The sequence below is a fragment of the Gambusia affinis genome, linkage group LG20 (assembly GCF_019740435.1).
Source record: "Gambusia affinis linkage group LG20, SWU_Gaff_1.0, whole genome shotgun sequence".
Classification (NCBI taxonomy): Eukaryota; Metazoa; Chordata; class Actinopteri; order Cyprinodontiformes; family Poeciliidae; genus Gambusia; species Gambusia affinis.
The window spans coordinates 20,543,073-20,561,371 of record NC_057887.1 but is presented as its reverse complement, the minus strand read 5'-3'; the positions used below and the strand labels follow the sequence as shown (position 1 = coordinate 20,561,371).

At 38.1% G+C, this 18,299-nt stretch overlaps 1 protein-coding gene across 7 annotated transcripts; it reads left to right on the top strand.

The window, feature by feature from the left end:
• Positions 1–271: 271 nt before the first annotated feature.
• atxn2l (ataxin 2-like) lies at positions 272–18,019 on the top strand. Of its 7 annotated transcripts, none has more exons than XM_044103235.1 (24): positions 272–545; positions 941–1,047; positions 2,978–3,017; positions 3,732–3,788; positions 4,397–4,468; positions 4,591–4,750; positions 6,007–6,137; positions 6,252–6,343; positions 7,106–7,354; positions 7,876–8,315; positions 9,407–9,493; positions 9,578–9,682; positions 9,842–9,922; positions 10,014–10,075; positions 11,140–11,492; positions 11,581–11,650; positions 12,207–12,341; positions 13,673–13,736; positions 14,068–14,228; positions 14,312–14,453; positions 14,703–14,812; positions 15,905–16,084; positions 16,156–16,324; positions 17,358–18,019. In XM_044103235.1, the coding sequence occupies exons 2-24, from the start codon at positions 995–997 to the stop codon at positions 17,405–17,407; spliced, it is 3,063 nt and encodes a 1,020-aa protein (XP_043959170.1). In that variant the 5' UTR covers positions 272–545; positions 941–994; the 3' UTR covers positions 17,408–18,019. The 7 variants fall into 7 exon arrangements, with proteins under 7 accessions (XP_043959170.1, XP_043959167.1, XP_043959171.1 ...); XM_044103236.1 differs by having other exon boundaries at positions 307–518; positions 938–1,047; XM_044103238.1 differs by having other exon boundaries at positions 307–545; positions 6,007–6,128.
• The last annotated feature ends 280 nt before the right edge of the window (positions 18,020–18,299 follow it).

Sequence of the window (18,299 nt, the reverse complement as noted above, 5' to 3'; positions counted from 1 at the left end):
CACAATCTTTTTTGTCTATGACTTCGTATCATTTGAAATCTATTCAAATTTTATTCTTGAAGTTGGAGAAATTGAGTAAAAAACTGCAACTTAATGTGCAAAGGTGGAGGGAGAAGTTAGAATCGAACATTTTCAAATGGAAGAAAATATTCTAAACAAATAAAGATAGGTAGTGTTTGCCACGTGTACATTACAATACATCAATTCTTGTTTTTATCACCGGCTATACACCTGTTTAGATCAAAGCTTGGATTAATGAACTCCTTGTTTTCTCACCGGTACGTGAAAAAAAGCACGTCAACGCCCCCTCCCCCTTCTAGCCGGTTTCCAGTCAGCCGCGCGCGGATTGAGTCAAGTGAGCCTACCGAAAGGTGGTGTTGACCGACCGCAGCAGGTTTTCTCCGAGAAACCTGAACAATTTCAACCTTCTGAGGCGACTGACAGTAACGTCAAGCCCTTAGTTTGTAACGGAAGAGCCAGCGGTGCCGAAGTTGAGGCGACAGGACAGAGGGAAGAAAGTAAATCCCGGAGGGAAAGCGTCCGAAGTGAGCCTGAGGATCAAAGCTAATGCTAATTTAGCCTGCTAAATAATTACATGGAAGCTGTTGGTTTTTTTAAGTAGTTGTTTGTTTTTTACGTAACTCAAGGGGTTACAAAATAGTTGGTAACTGAGAGGTTTAATTTATATGCTATAATAAATTTTATTTCCAACGAGGTTTGCCTTAACACTGTAGGCCACAAGCGACTGGTGTTGAGTAGCTACAGTGGCCGGGGTGTTTTTTTGAGGTTACCCCGGTTCTTCTCTCTGTAGGGCAGGTGATTTTGCTAAAGGTAGTTTGGCTTTACACCAGCTTCTTTTCGGGAGATTTCAGTTTTATTAAGTTAGCTCAAGCTTGGTACTGTCTAAGGCTTGTGCTTCGCAATGCTGAAACCCCAGCAGCAATCCGGCTCAGGCGGGAGAAAGGCGACTAACGGAACATCAGGGCCCGGCGGTATGTCTTCCCCAGTCAGCGGCATCAACAGCGGCGGCCGGACACCGGCTGGAAGGTGAGCGGGCGGGGTCTCTCTGGGTAGGACAGTCCGAGGATTGTCCCGTGCGCGCAAGGCCTACCGGTTAAAGCACCCTGCTCGAAGGGGGCGTGACTTGGACATAGAGACTTTGCCTCAGCCAATAGGACTCGTTTAATTATGATAGGCAGACTCTATGGACCAATAAAAATGCTGTTTGTTTTATATAGCCGAATCAGTGAGGTGGGTCCGACTTTGTGAAAACAATAAAGAAGCATTAAGGCTATGCAAAGTTTAGCTGGCTTGTCAGTGCAGAAAATCTGATTTGTCGTTTCGATATGTCGTAGTTTTGTTTTCGTCTGCTGTCGTTATAATTCTGTAACGCTGCAGAGACTCTGGCACATATGAATATCTTTAGATATTTGTTGACTGAAGTCCTTGTAGCTTCGTCTTTGTTTTGTAACCCTGTGTGTTACCAGTAGCAGCGAAAAAATTGCATTTTATTTTAGCTTACCTTCTTTGTTCTTAGCAATTTTCTGCACCTGAATTGATCCGGATGCTTTTGTTAAAAGTCTAAATAGAAATTAAATTCCGTTAATTATTTTAATCTTAAAAGAAAAATAAATAAATACGTCAGTGTTTTTCTTTCTAAGACGGCCACAAATGAAATCCGAGTACCAGGTATATTTTGATTTTTTTACTGTCATATATTGAGAAAAAATATTTAATTTTGAAATAATTTGCCAAAAATAAAATAAAAAAATTGCACGTTTTTTGTTGTGAGATTGGCCCATAGTAATTTCTAGTTTTCTTGCTGTTTTTGATAAATTTCATTTTTTTTAATATGTGTTTTTGTAAGGATTATGACACATTAAACAAGAGAAATGTGCTTAAGGTAATTTCATGGATGTAGGGATTTTAAATCCAATTAAAAATGAAAGATTTATAAGATTCTCTCTAATGTTTTTCTTATGTCAAATTCAAAATAGAAGATCAATGCACAAAAAGATTGGTGCTTCTCTTAAGACGAGAGGATTTTTAACTAACAAAAACACTGGTTTATTTAGAAACCCTTGACAAGAGTCAGAATCTTAAATAATTATGATCTTTGGTGGTTGAGCTAACCTTTTAAAGATGTTAAATGTAAATGTCAGATGATAATGATTTATCAGTCCTTTCACACGACCAAGAGCTCATAGATATTAGAAACGGTAACAAAGAAACAAAATCAGTTTTCATATTTTTTAAAGTAATAACAAAAAGTTAAATTGCGATATCATGGGATACTTTGACATAATAAAACATGTTCAAGTATCAAATCAGTTAAATTTTCAAGACACAAAAACAAAAACGATGGGTTTTTAATAATTAAATTAAACATGACTGTGTTAAACCTGACCTAACTGATAGTATTTAAAGTATTTTGACTTTACATTATCAATAGAAATGGTTGAAACTCTAACTAATGATGGCATATAAATAGGAGGGCACAAGAACTGTAATATAATGATAAATTAAATAACTGCAGGCAGCAAACTCTGATAGTAGTTTTGTAACGTTCCAATTATTTAGAAGAAAGTTTATTTCTTACTTTTAATCTATATTTAATATCTAAAAGCAGCTTAAGAGTTCATTCTGTCTGACAACTAAAGTTTTTAAGGTAAATATAATAGTTCGTCTTTAAAAATATGATAAGAATACTGCCCCGGATCAAATCATTTATCTTTATATATGTGGAAAGATTAACTGGATACTTGCAATAAAGCTTCTTTTAAGGAAATGGAGCAGAAATCACAGATCCAGGGAACACTGACCAGCATAAGTCATTTATCTTATTTGACCTCTCACGAAAATACTTTAATTTTTACAAATTGTTACATTTATGTACGCAGTGAAATAACAGCACCCTGGGAACATAAAAACATTTTGATTCTTCTTCTAAATACTTCTTTTTTTCTGTTTCTTGCAGGAATCGTTCCTCTGCAAAGCCGTCGTTTCAGTCCTCTCCTGTAAGTACACCAAGCACAAAAGCTGCTTAGCTGAAGAATTAATAAAACTTAAAAAATGAACAACATTTAAATTAAAAGGATTCTGTTTTAAACTTCAGCGACAGGAAAAATATTCCTGTTAAAACTTTACATGATTTTCAGAATTCAGGTTATTTTAACAATTTTTATATGGGACCAATTTACAATAAATGTGTTTTTTAAATCACTTTACAAATCCAGTAGATGTGATTTATATACATACTATATAATTGTATTTTCACAGCAATCCAGTCATTTAAAGAGCTTAAAAGTTCAAATTATAATTTCTCATTTGATTCAAGTCATAAAACATTTTAATAAACTGAAGTTGACTTCAGGTTTTCTCACTTATCAACTGTGACTTGATTTTTCTTTAAAAGAGTAATTTGTCTTTTTAAAATGGATCAGAATTACAGTCTGAACTTAACTGCAGATAATACATCCCAGGATGTCAACACGACCTTCATCTCAACGTTAATTAATATTTGTATAATTTAAACTGTTTAAAAAGCTTTTAAAATCTTTGTTTTTACTAATATAGATGTATTGATGTTTAATGTTTTTAGTCTCATTCTGCACACCACTTTGTGATCTGTGTCTTTTTAAAGCTGGTATATAAATAAATATTTCTTGGGTTTATGTGTCAGATGTGTGTGAAACTCTCATGATGCATACCTGTGTGTTTCCTGTGTACAGGTGTTTGAGGGTGTGTACAACAACGCCAGAATGCTTCACTTCCTCACAGCTGTAGTGGTGAGTCAGTCATTTGGATCTTTGTCAGTCCCCACCGCCCCCAGTCCTGATTGTTAGTCTGGAAGAATTACTTCCTTCAGTCTGTGTGACTAATTAAAAACATTAGAGGTAAAAGGCAACCAACATTTTTCCATGGAAGGATCAAAACCGTTGGTGGTTTTTGGGTGCGCTACATCACTCTGAACTATAGAAACTCAAGGAAAATCCAGATTTTTCAAAAATTTAAAATTCCAAAACAGAACATTTTCTTAATTGCCCAGTTCTACTCACTCTGCAACCAAAGGAAAATTACATTTATATGCTAAATGGAATAGAAAAATCAGAAACCCTGTAAAAACTTCACTGTGATAAAACAACACGACAGCTGGATCTGAGCAGATGGTTGCACTTCATATTGGGATACAACTGGATTAATGTTTAGCCAAATAAAGATGAATATCTGATTATGTGAGACCGGTTGGAAAAGTTTTTAAAATATTTATTCAAGTTACATCATATTTCTCCTAATACTTTTTATACACAGGATGCTGCATAATAAATGTACCATTTTTTCTGTAATAATCCATTAATAAAGGATGAACTTTGGAAATAAAATGTTTATTTTTCAGGGTTCCACCTGTGAATTAAGAGTGAAGAATGGCAGCATGTTCGAAGGCATTTTCAAGACACTCAGTTCTCGGGTGAGACGCTCTTTACCATAAATAGTCTTACAACTTTAATCAGATTGAAATGGGAGCTTTGATTCGGTTGTTAGCTTCTTGTGCGTACCTGCTCCATCCTAATACTTCTGTTTGCTTCCTAGTGTGAGCTGGCTGTGGACGCTGTACACAAACGCAGCGAGGAAGAGGGTTCGTCATCGGCTCCGCCACGCAGTGAGGACATCACCGACACAATGATCTTCAGCCCAACAGATCTGGTTACAATGATCTGCAGAGATGTTGACCTCAACTACGCTACCAGAGGTACCAACAGTCACTTATCTGGATTAAATTCTACAAATTATGCTTTCAAACTGCACAATTTGAGCAGTAAGGATTATCATGCTATTCCCCACAAAAAGCATTAAGCTCAGTCCGAGGGACCCCTTTGCAAACCCACAGACAATGCTGCAAATTATGTAAAGAAACATCAATTTTTTAAATGTTTTCTTATTTAGTATTCAATAATTAATACATTAATTTATCTTAAATGCTGCCTTACAGCTTCTGATTTTAGATGACCATGATTTCTGTGGTGGAAAATGTTTATCAGATAATGTATTATGACTTTATTACCAGATAATACATTTTTTCATAACAATCCAGTCTTTGCTTATAAGAAAATATGCAAAATTTAATCTTAATCACATAAAATGTTATTTTATTCCCACATTTCCTTTTAGTGAACTCATAATCATTTGTAGTAAAGGATGCAGTTGCAGCTAAAAAAAATAAAAACTCACCCCTTTCTGCTTGACTTGGCATCAATACTGTGTAGGATGATTGATTGATTGATTGATTTTTGGATTGTCTGTTTAATAATGGGATGAAAAAGGTGCTTAATGTGAGATATTTTTTACAGAACCTTTGAACAGTTCTGGGTAGAACCTATTTACAAGCAAAGGTTTTTATTTCAAATGTGGGGATTTGAAATAAAAAGTAAAATATCATCAGCCTAAAAGGAAACTTCACAGTCACTGTAACGAGGGCTGAAGCGATTAATCGTGATTAATCAATAATTGAAATAATCATGATCTAATTAAGTAATTGATTAATCGTTTACAATTTTTAGTACAGTTTTGACTTATTTACTGTCTTTTTGAGAGTCTGTATGCTCCAGTTAACGATAAATCAGTTGACGATTATTTCAGTAATCGATTAATCATGATTAATCGTCTCAGCCCGTTTGTTTTGTCTTATCACATCCCACCTGGTGAACTTTCCAATCATACAAAGTTATACAAGATTGGTCAGAATAGAGCCAAACTGCTAAACTTCCTGAAGCCAGAAAACATGTTGGACAGTTTTGACGATGAATTGTTGGAGTTTATGAAGGAGTATGAACTGTTGGACTGAAACGGTGAACTCCTACCAATGTTATTTTATGATAACTTGGAAAATAAAACCACGCGTTGCTAATCGTCAGTCATTATTTCCTTGTGAACTCGTAATGGTCGTTCCTTTCTGTGTATTTTTTTTGTTCCCTAAAAGTTGTGACTTTGTGTGTTTTTGACTTTCAGACACCTTCACAGACACAGCCATCAGCTCCAGTCGCATTAACGGAGAGCATAAGGAGAAGGTTCTACAGAAATGGGAGGGAGGAGACAGCAACGGAGAAAGCTACGATCTTGAGAACGATGCAGTAAGTCAGGTGATGTTTTAGAAACCAGAAACGCCTCATAAAATAGGGATTTCTGCTTCCCACCCCATAAAATACTTATGTCAGATTGGGTATTTATTTTATTTTTTATTTTTTGCTCTGCAGGCCAATGGCTGGGATGCAAACGAGATGTTTCGCTACAATGAAGTAAAATATGGAGTCACATCTACATATGATTCCAGTCTCTCCATGTATACGTAAGTTAAAATGATTCATGGTAAATTTGTATTTAAGAATGTTTTGTCTCCTTTGTCAGAAGTTGTTTTTACTGTAAATTTAAGTTTTATTTTACTTTTTAACAGGTGGAGATTAATTATTCACTCTGTGGAATCAGACGTTCAGGGTCAATAAAATAATGATAATTATTGTGTTTTAGTGTAAATAACTTGGAGCTGATGCAGAGCTAACATAAACCTGCCTAAAAATATGATAAACACTTTTTTATCATTGAGTATACTTGCATTAATCTACCAATATTAATATTATATTGACTGAAAATGGTCACAAAATGACATTATTGTTTATTGCAGTAATTTATGGGACAATTTATCCGATAAATTACTGCAGTAAAATTACAGATCTAATAATCATCTATTGTTAAACACACTTCTTGGATCACATCTGCCTAATAACTGTTACTTCTGATAATTAATAATAATTATTTGTTATATGTGTATTTTTTAAAATCAATCCAAATGTTCAAGTTTGGTGCCTTAAATTTTTGAGGGAAATATGCAGAAAGTTTCATTTCTGCGAAGTTTTACACACCCCTTTTCTGCAAGTAATGTGAGAAGCTACATTTGAAAATGTAAAAATAGTGAGCACTTAATTTCTCATTGAGCATTTTAAGAAGAAAAATTATTATTTATTTTTTGGCTCGTGAATACTTGTGACCATTTCAGCCCATGTGACTAAATGTTTGGACTCTGCCGCTCTAAATATTTTTTCCATCCTCCCAGCGTCCCGTTGGAGCGGGGCAACTCCGAGGTTTATCGGCAGAGGGAGGCGCGCGCCGCCCGCCTGGCCAGCGAGATCGAATCCAGCCCCCAGTACCGCCATCGCGTCGGCTTGGAAAACGACGAGGGCAAATCCGAGGAGGAGAAGTACAGCTCCGTGGTGCGGGACGGCAGCGATCGCGAGAAAGGTCGCGAAAGCCCCCGAGACAGAGGCAGCGAAAAAGGCAGAGACAGTCCTGGAGCAAGCAGCAGGTGAGACCGGATCTCCAGGAAATGTTCATGTAGATGTGTGTAAACGTCCTGCGCAACATGTTGTCCCGAATAATTTTACCGCTGTACTAGGACTTATTTTAATAGATTATTCTGACAATTAATCTTTCTTCATTTAAACGACTACATTTATCTTATACAGTTTTAAAACTATGTAAAAAATGCAAATGAATTGAAGACAAACAGGATTTTATCGCCCAAAATGTAATAACATGGCAAAGGATCAATGCCTCGGCATCTAAACAAATACTAAATAAAAGAGCCATTTCTTCATGACATAACATTAGTACATTTTAGGGCTAATATTTTGACAAATCTTTTTCAATTAACCAATTAGTAACTCGAGAGCAAAAGGTGCTTAATATGAGAATTTTACTGAATTTTAAACCAGGTGAAGCTGAAGCTATAATGTTTGAGGTTGTGAAAGGAGTGACATTTGAAATGCTGCACCACCTGGTTTTAGTTGTTTTTAGTAAATTTCTGATGGACTTTCTGTTTCTCAGAGAGGGAAAGTACATTCCACTACCTCAACGTCAGAGAGAGTTGAACCGAGAGCGAGCCGAGAGAGGTCCCGGTGGCCCGCCACCACACGGTCGACTTGGCGGAGGGTACCGGCCCACTCCTTCATCCTCGTCTTCGCCGAGACCCCAGCTCCCCTCGGCTGCTGGACCCCAACCCGGAGTCTCTCCCTCGGAGAGAAGCAGCCCCCAGTCGAGTCGAGTCGGCGCATACGCCGCCCACCATACACAGGGAAGTCCGAGTCCAGGTTCCGGTCCGGCGAGCCCGTACACGCCTGCCTCTCCTGGTGGGTCAGCAGCCACTCCAACCTCTGCTTCTACAGCCACGTCTCCATCCAGCCCCCCGAACCCCCACGGACATCCTGTTCCTCACTCCCACTCACATCCGCTGTCTCTGTCTGATGCTGGCAGGCCTGTTAATGGAGGTAAGACAGGCTGTCAGCGCATCCTTAAAGTCTTAAATTAAGGCTTTAAAATCATTTAAAGTTGGCCTTAAATATATTAGTCACAGGTCTTAAATTTTGCTGCAGCAGGAATATTTGATCTTGTAGGGCTTCTCTGTCAGGCAAACGTTTGAGTCACCCGCAAACATAATCATTACGTTCTGTGACTCCAGGTAGCTACTGCTACTGCTAACTAACTGCTAATATACCCTAGCTGGCTAGCTGTTTCACGTCTATTGTGGTTAAAGTGTAAATGTATTGCCTGTTGACTAATTTGTGTTGTCGTGATGCAGCTCTTAAATTTAATAAATGGTCTTAAAAAGTCTTAAATTCATGTACCTAATACTAAGGCTTTAAGTGTATTAAATCCATTTTTAAAAATTAAGTTGGATGGATGGATGGAAACATTTGAGTCACCCGCAGACATTATCATTTCATTCTGTAATTCAAAGTGTTTGCTTCTTACGTTAACTAGCTGCTAATATTCCCTAGCTAGCTAACTTTTTACTGTCCATCATATGTAAATTGTAAATTTATCGCCTGTGGACTCACTCCTGGTGCCAATTTGTGACTGCAGGTCATAAATTTAATTAATGGTCTTAAATTTATGCATCTATAATTAAGGCCTCAAAATGTCTTAGATTCGTAAAAGAGAAGAAAAATTGTTAGCCTTAAATAAGTCAATCACAGGTCTTAAATTCTTTTTGTGGCAGGACTATTTAATCTGTAGTTTTCTTTTCGCCTGGGACTTTTCTGTCCAACAAATAAGTGCTACTCTACTTGAGTCGCCTGCGTTCTGTGACTGCTGCTGCTAACTAGTTGCTAATTTATCCAAGCTAGTTAAACTTCTTTTGCCAACCCATGCGATGATACATTCATTCTGTGCTAAAAAGCTCAACACTACTATATAACATATGCAATTTTCTTGTGGTATAGATCTTCAGTTTCTTAAAAAGTCTTGTATTTGTTGGTGAAATCTGTAAAAACCCTGCATGAATTAAATCACTTATTCACTATATCTGCTGCCTCACTAATTTGAGTAGCTAAAGCCAAGTTATTGTGTGTCTTATCAGTTTCTGCTGGAACATCTCCTAAAGCCCAAAGACCTTCACAGCCGAGTCGGACAAATCGCGTTCCAAACCCACTTTCACAGTCCACGGGTAACCATTCAAATTCAATAAAAACTTAGTTGTCTTGCAACATTTTAGCCAGACTTACCCGTGGTGTTTCTGATGTTCTTGCAGCCACTCGTTCTCCTAAACCAGCCTCTTCCCAGGACCCGCCTTTCGTAGACGTCTCTGTGTCCGCCCAGAAGACGTCTGGCCCCGCCCCTCTCTTCACTGTAGATGGTAATGGCTCCCGGCCAGCTGTCTGTTTTTTTTCTTTTTTCCTGTTCCTCTGGGTTTTATAGAGTGTTCAAAACCAATCCTGCAATCGCAAAAACTTTAATTCAGCGTAGTTTTAGAGCAGTTTAGAGATTTGATTTCTAATTATTTTTGCCTTTGCAGTGAATGAGATCCTTGGTGCAGCTGCTAAAGAGCGCTCTGCTGAAAGCCCTGGCAGCACAGAGGATGGCAAAAGCAGCAAAGGTTTGTGAGCTTCGGACATTTAAGGAAAATTAATCGGTTTATTAAATGGCTGCTTAGTTTTATAACTGTTGTTTTCTATTTCCTCTGTCAGCTCCTTCGGTTCAGCAGAGGTCACAACTGGAAGAGCTGCGGAAATTCGGCAAAGAATTCAGGGTAAGCCTGTTTTTGTTGAAATGTGTGTTTTAAAAAAAAATATTAACAGTTCTATTGATCTAGACTTTAATTCAAAACATTTGTCCTGTCCAGTGGTGGGCAGAATACTCAAAGATTTTACTCAAGTAAAAGTCGGACTACTTTAGCATATTTTTTTACTCAAGTCTCCGTCCAAGAAATGACTCAAGTAAGAGTAAAAAGATGTTTGGTAAAAAGTCTTCTCAAGTACTGAGTAACTGCCAACATTTAATATTTAAAAATTACATAATCAGATGGACAAAAATATAAAATGGAGTGGAAATTTTGGTATTTTAATTACAAAATGACAAAAATTCATATAAGTAACAAAATATAACAAAATCAGGTAAAATATTATTTTTCAAAATCAGATCATTTTAATAAAAAAACGTATGAATTTTAACAGAAACAGCAGCTGTGCGTCTGTCTGCTGAAGTTTTGGTTAAAACATGTTTGTTTTTCACTCAGTGGGTAGAAAACACAGAAATTTTACTTAAGTAAGAGTAGAAATACTTCATAATAAAATTACTCAAGTAAAAGTATAACGTTGTAAAAATACTCCGAAAAGTACTTTTTTTTTTTTTTTTTTTTTCATAAAACGTTACTCAAGTAAATGTAGCTAGATGGTACCCAAAACAGTTTTGTTTCTTTACTTTAAGAGCTACTCTTAGAAAGTGAATAAATCATTTTACTTGTGTGTGGTTGCATAAAATGGTTTTTGATTGACCTGACAGGAAGGTATCTGTCACATTCATTTCTCTGTTTTTAACTCCTTTCCCAAAGTCGCTTTGATAATTTGAGTTTTTTTCTCAAAACTCTCTTCTGTGATTCTTCAATATGTGATTTTAGCGTAACTTGAAAATGCACGAGTACATATGTGATATTGAGTTATAAAATGGATGAAATACGTTTTTGGAGATATTTCAAGCTCTGTGCTGTTGAACATTTGCAGATAAAAAAAAATATCTTGACCTCCTATTGACCTCTTAAACACACACACAAAGTCTAAGATTTTCACTTTATTATGAACTAACTCTGTTTTCCAGCTCCAGCCCAGTGGAGCCGGCTCCAGCTCTCCCAGCTCTCCGGCAGCAGCGATGCCTCCTTCGGTCGGTGAGGTGACCCAGTCAGGTGCAGCCAAGCCTCCGTCAGACACCCACCCGCCCTCAGAGCCCAAACCTCAGCCTCCAGCTCCCAGTCCTTCCCAGACCCAACCCCAGCATTCACCAGCTCCCTCTGAAGAGCCCACCAAGGACGCCACGACGCCACTGGGCACCGCTGCTGCTACCACAGCTCCCATTCCAGACAGGCAATCACCAGCAACCCCTCAGCCGGCCAGGACCCCGGGAACAGAGGATGCTAGGTCTGAGACAGGAGAGCGTACTGATGGTGTGGCAGAGTGAGTTTCAGTGGCTGTGAATGATTGATGGTTTTTTTCTGCACGCTGACGTCCCTTTTGATAAATGCGATGATTCTCTGTCTTTCAGTCAAGTGAAGAAGTCAACTTTAAATCCAAATGCTAAAGAGTTCAACCCAAACAAAACTCAGATGCCCATGGTAAGAAAGTTCATCCACATTATCTCTTCTAATTGTTTAATAGAGGAAAATGTGGAGATATTGTTGAGATTTGATTGACGTTGATTAAAAACACTGCGGTTGAAACGATTAACCGTGATTAATTGATTAATAAAATGATCAAGTAATTTAGGCACCAGTTAATCATTAACTGGAGTATATAGACTCAAAAAGTAATTTCCTGGAAATATAATATAGTCATAGTAGTAATTAAGCCAAAACTGTACAAAAACGATTAATCAATTACTAAATTAGTTGACGATTATTTCAACAATCGATTAATCACGATTAATTTGATTATTCATTTCAGCCCTAGTTTTACGAATGTGAAGTTTCCCTTTATGCTGACAATATTTTACTTCTTATTTCAAGACCCCAACTTTCTTTACCATCCGTTTTCATTTTTTTCACACCTTGGGTTGCAGGTTATTATCTGAATTTGCTCAAAAGTGAAACGCATGATGTGTAATTTTAAACTACAAACTTGGAGAGATTTTTTAAAAACCATCTGTTTACCTGATTATTTGCTTTATTACAGACAAAACCCAACACTGCACCAACCCCGCCTCGTCCAACTCCTCCAAGCCCCGTGGTCCTGCAGCATCCTGGTGGGCAGGGACCGCTCTACAATACTCCCTACCTCTCCTACGTTTCACAGATACACCCTGTACAGGTAGGCAGGCAGAAGACAAACACGCATCACTGAGAGATTTTATTTGGCATAGTGACAACTATTCAAACATATTTATAGCTTCCTGTCTAAAAAAATTTTATTTTATGCATATTTTGGGTAACAATGCAAATTTGATTTCATCTGATGAAAATTAACACCTCTTTTAACCCTCTGGGTTAAAAGAAGGTACATAAGGTCGTTTTTGACCAATTTTGATTTTACCCTAAAAGAAACCATAATAATATATATAATATTGCCTCATGTGGTATCATTTTTTTCAGGACAAGCTGAACTTTATGAATTTACACTTAGTTTTTACTTTTGGATGTACTGTGGCTGCATTTTGGACCTTGAGTCACAGAAAAACAAAATCCGATTTGAAAAAATAAAAAAAATTTCACTGTGAAAATGTCAAATATTCACAAAAAATGTTTTTTATTAGCTGCTGGAGGAGCGGCTCTGCATCACTCCATAGTGATCGACTCCTTACAGCTGCGCATTTCCCTGCTTGGATCTCTGAGTATCTGCCTCTCAAACTGCCAGAATCTCATCATACTCTCAGTCTCTGACACTCTGTCAGTTGCTAATAAGAACGATCGATCTGCCATCGTCATCATGTCAATCCTCACTGCGCTAACATTGCGGCTTTGGGTTTCCCCTCTGCGTCTTCCGGCACAAAACAGAGCGCCACTGCCTGCTGCGCGTTCATTCTTCACATAATCCTTTATATACAGAACAGAAACCACTAAGCTAAAAAGAAATTAGTTAGGGATGCCACCGATCGCCCCGATATCTTTGCATCAATTTTGCGATCTCACTGCCTATGCCGCTACTCCGTTTCCGCTTCTCTTTCACCGTAACTTGAGCAACTTTACTTCGTTTCTTAGCAACAAGATACAGCCCATAATTATTTGTTGAAGATGTGTAATTTCCAATAACAAAGAAATCTAATGTTGCGTTTCGTTTTTTGCGTTTGAAGCTCATTTCCTGTCACGTTCCTAGAAAAGCCCGTTTTTAACATTTCTGACATTCGGAAAAATATGGTCTACTTATTTTAACATAACTCCGTTTTTACTTGGCCTATTAACACAATTTAAATACTGGTGTGTAGCTTAAAGTGTACACTTTAAGCACAAGTTGAAAGTGAGAATGGGGGCGGTGGAGTCTTGCTGCTAAGTCGACGAAAGCAGACATGTAAAAAAGACGCGTATACGCGTCCATGGACTCCAGAGGGTTAAGCACATGATGCAATTTATGGAACATAAGTTTGGGATTTTATAGTAAAAGTAGCAACATTTTAGCTTTTATTTTCCTGTTTACCTTTCCTTCAGGCTCCACCAATGTACCAGTACCCAATGTCAACAGTTAACCAAGGAAAATACCCCAGGGGCAAAGGTAACTGTTTTTGCCACACTTTCAACATTTTCATTTTAAAACCAGGAAATGACCAGATTTTCTTGCTCCAGTGACGACGAGTGCCCCATTTAGTCCGGTTTGATCAAACTCTACTTTGTTTGCCTACAAAGTCCTGTTTGTTTGAGGAGATGTTAATGCATCAGACTCTGGTTTGTTTGGCTCAGTTCAGTGTGAAAACAAACTCCACCAGATTAAAATATTAGCAAATATTGGCACTGTGGTAGACTTGGTTTGATTGTAGACCAGACTATCAGGTGTGAAAACACCCTACAAGTTGGTGAGATTTATCCTAACGTTTTCTCCTCTCCAGTGCCGACGCGGCCCGAAACATCACAAATGCTGCAAGCTGCTGCATCAGCAGCTGGAGCTCCTCTGGTGGCGTCTCCGTACCCTCAGTCGTACCTTCAGTACAACCCGCAGCAGTACAGCCAGCAGCAGGTCATCCAGGCCATGACGCCATACCCTGGACAGGTACGGCGCTAAATAAAGGCCTTAAATCTCCTTCGCCGGGCGGCTGGGGTAACAGCCTGAACATGTTTGGTTCTTCTCCACAGCCCATGTACTCCATGCTGCAGGGCGGAGCGAGGATGATAAGTCAGGGCAGCGGCCACCACCCCCAAGCCCTCGGCCCCCCCGGAGGGCCGCAGTTCCCTGCACAGGGAGAGGGGCCCCAGGGGCCGCAGCAGGGCATCTACGGTGAGTCGAGCTGGGTTTTCAAGTCAGGACATCTTGGCTACAGGCAGAGTATTAAATCAAAACCTTGATTTAATCCAGTTCTTAACTAAACTTTTTACCAAATACTTTTTTACTCCGGAGTAATTTCTTGGACAGCTACTCTTACTTGAGTAAATGTTTGGGTTCTCTGCCCACTTTGTAACAAACATCGAGCTGTTCAAGTTCTCTAAAGAAAACAATATTTGTGACGGCCTTTCTGTTTGTGTGCAGCGCCGCAGTCCTTCACCCATCACTCTGGCGCCGTCCATCAGCCGCAGCCTTCCAGCACCCCGACCGGCAACCAGCCGCCCCCGCAGCACGCTGCTCCCAGCCCTGGGCAGGTACCAGACCCAGAAAACCTTCATCTTATTTTTACTGGTTTTTTATGAGACTGTGAATTTAAACATGCAGCAGAATTAATTAGATATTTTAATTTAGAGTTCTGAAATTTCATTGGAGTAATTTTCCAAGCCGGGAAAAACTTTTGGAAAAGTAGGAGAGAAAATTTTCAGTTTTTAAACGAGACTTCAGAGCAGAGATGCTTTTTTATTTTCTTTTTTGATCAAATTTTTCACTTTCTTTTGGGGTTTTTTCTTCCACCCCTTTGTGACTTTATCTGTCCTTTCATTCTTTTTTTCTTCCTTTTATATTTTCTTTCATTTTTTTGTCTTTACTTTTGTTCACTTTTTGTTGTTTTTGTCTCATTTCGACATTTTAGTTTTTCTTTCTTTCTGTTGTCTGGTTCTATTGTCCGTCCTTTAGTTTGTCATTTAGTTCTTTCTTTTGTCCTTGTTTCTGTCCATCCTTTTGTTCTTTTTCCTTCTTTTGTTCATCCTTTCATTTTTGTCTATCCTTTCTATATTTACTTCATCTTAGCTCTTTTCATTATTGGGTTCCTTTCTCCTTCCTTTTCCTTCCTTTTTTCTTCTTTTATCTTTTCATTCATCCTTCCTTTCATCTGTCATTTGGTTCATTTTTCATCCTGTTTTTTTTTTGTCCTTTGTTTTTTGTTTTTTTTTTGTCCTTTGTTTTTTTTTTTTGTCCTTTGTTTTTTTTTTGTCCTTTGTTTTTTGTTTTTTTTTTGTCCTTTGTTTTTTTTTTTGTCCTTTGTTTTTTTTTTTTGTCCTTTGTTTTTTTTTTGTCCTTTGTTTTGCAGGTTGCGTGGTTCAAATCCTGACGAGTGAAAAATCTTCTGTAAATTTATTGTGAATTTTGGTTTTTTGTTCTTTGAAATGTTCCAGAAACATAGTTTCTGGATGGATTCTGGAGTTTTCCAGGTTCTCTAACCGCCTCTCTGTCTGTTAGTATTAATAACTCGTTCATTCGAGTCGATATATTTAATATATTTAATGTCATGCTGACATTAAAGTGTTGAATCCTGATCTCGTCTTCAGACGCCCGGGTTCAGGTTTTCTCGCTGTGTCTCGTTGCAGAACGCCCAGTCCGGCCCGCAGCCTCAGTCCTTGTACCACTCAGGTCCGCTGTCGGCTCCCACTCCGCCCAACATGCCGCCGGGCCACACGTCCCCGCAGGGCTCCTACCCCATTCAGGGCTACAGCATCCACAGCCACCAGGCCCTCCCGCCTGCCTACACTCTGGGCCAGCTGACGCAGGTACGTCTCTGCCTCTTACCTGAGCGCTGCTCTACCTGGACGGGATCTAAGCTCTCATTGGCTCCCACCAGGCTCACGTTCAAGGAGCGATGCCGGGACCTCACCACTCAGGCAGCCACGGCCAGCCGCAGCTAGTAATGCTGCAGACGGCTCAGCAGGGACCGGGCGGCGTGCCGCAGCACCCGCAGCACGGGCCGCAGCAAGGACCGCACCAGCACTTTTACATAGGACACCCACAAGGTAGCAACTGTCATTAAGATAAACTACGGCCGCCACTAACTCCACTCATCGTCATGATACATTTACATTAAAAAACTCTGAAACTTTTATATTAATCAATCAATACATTTTGGTTAGTGTTAAAAAAAGACTGACTGAATTTTCCTTTTTTTTACTGTTTTATCCTGTTTTGTTTTTTTTAACAGGAGCATCAAAACATATCAGTAAATCAAAAAATATGATTAAATGAAGTCAGGTTTGTACAATGTAACATTAGCACCATTGTAGATTTAAAGGTAAATTTATTCTAAGAAACTCAGAAATTTTGAGATCAACTTCTCAAAAAAACTTTTAATTTTCTGAGCTTGAAAAGTACTCAAATACTCAAATTAATCTTAGCAATATTCTAGATTTTTTTTCTTTTTTCTCTAGTTTTTTTTTTTCCACAAGAGCATCAACACATATTAGTAAATTCAAAAATCTGATTAAATGAAGTCAGTCTACTATGACATTGTAGACAGAAAAGGAGAGGAACAATTTTCGCCAAAAAACTCAGAATTTTCTAATTTAGTCACAGAAATTTAAGATTCAAAAGATGAAAATTGTCGCATTAAATATCAGGAAAAACAAAATAGTTTTGTTTTTCTTTGTTTTTTCCAAGAGAGCACAAAAACGGTGAATTTAAAAATATTAAATGAGGTTAGTTTAGTACGACGGCATATTGGGGTCGTTGTAGATAAAAAGAATTTCAGAAATTTTAGGGAGTTTTTTGGTGAAAATTCACTTTTTTCTATATCTATGACTTATAAAAAAACTCAGATTTTTGAGATTGTGAGATATTTTCTAAAGTTTACAAGAAAAGTTTCAGGATTGAAAAGTATAATTTTTTTTTAAATCTCATAAATTTTCTGGAAAAATACTTGAAATTTCAGAGTTTCTATAGTCAAGAGTTTTTGACTTTTGAAACTCAAAAAATCTCTTTTTACCTTAATTTCCATGATTGCAATTATATTATATCGGGAATCTTAACGGTTTGTGTTGTTCTCCTCCACAGCGATGCAGGTACAAACACACCCTGCCTCCTTCCATCCACCTGGAAACTAAACGCCTCCGTCCCGTCCTCCATGACGTCCTGGTCCCCCTCTCCCACTTCCTGCTGGACCTGCGGTCCAGGACAGAACAACCCAGAACTGACAGAATCACACAGAGGAGAGACGACGACACAAATTTCTCACGGCACCTTACTCTTCTGCTGTGATGTTGCTCATCGGCGAGAACGTCTGCCCAGTCTAGGACATTTTTATTACTGATGAAGATGAGAGGACAGCCGCAGCTCTTCCCTCCACCTTCTGCCCCGCTTTTTGTTTTGTTTTTGTTATCCTGGACCGGGGAGAGAATCAGAAACAGGCGGGGGCAGCGGCAGCAGATGTTTTTTCTCTTCCAGAAATGTTTTTAAGCCTTGTGAGGTTTTGTATTTACCACAACACAAACGGGAAACGGACTGACGTAAAAGATTGAGAGCGTGACAGAGGAGGGAGGCGAAGACGTGAGGGGACTTTTAGCAAAAAAATTTTTAAAACTCAATCTAGTAGTGAAAATCTGCCCCCTTTGCCCTTCTTCTCTCCTGTAGGAAAATATAATTAATAAAAAAAAATGGACAAGACAAAAAAAAGTTTAAAAACAATGACTAAAAAATAAAGTTCTCTACTCAACTACCGTCATTTGTTTTTATTTTACTTTCTACTGTAATGGTGCAAATGTTCCTCAAAATGATTAATCAGATTAGTTGCGAATAATACGTTTAATTGTGATTAATTGGCTTAATTGTGTGATTAATTGTCATTACTCACATTTATCATAAGTAATCCAATTAATCATGAGTAATCTGTTTAATCGCGATTAAAAGACTGTTAAACAAATTTTAAGCGATTAATTGATAACTGGAATATACAGACTCAAAAAAGGCTATTTTGCTGAAAAAACATTCATAGTTGTG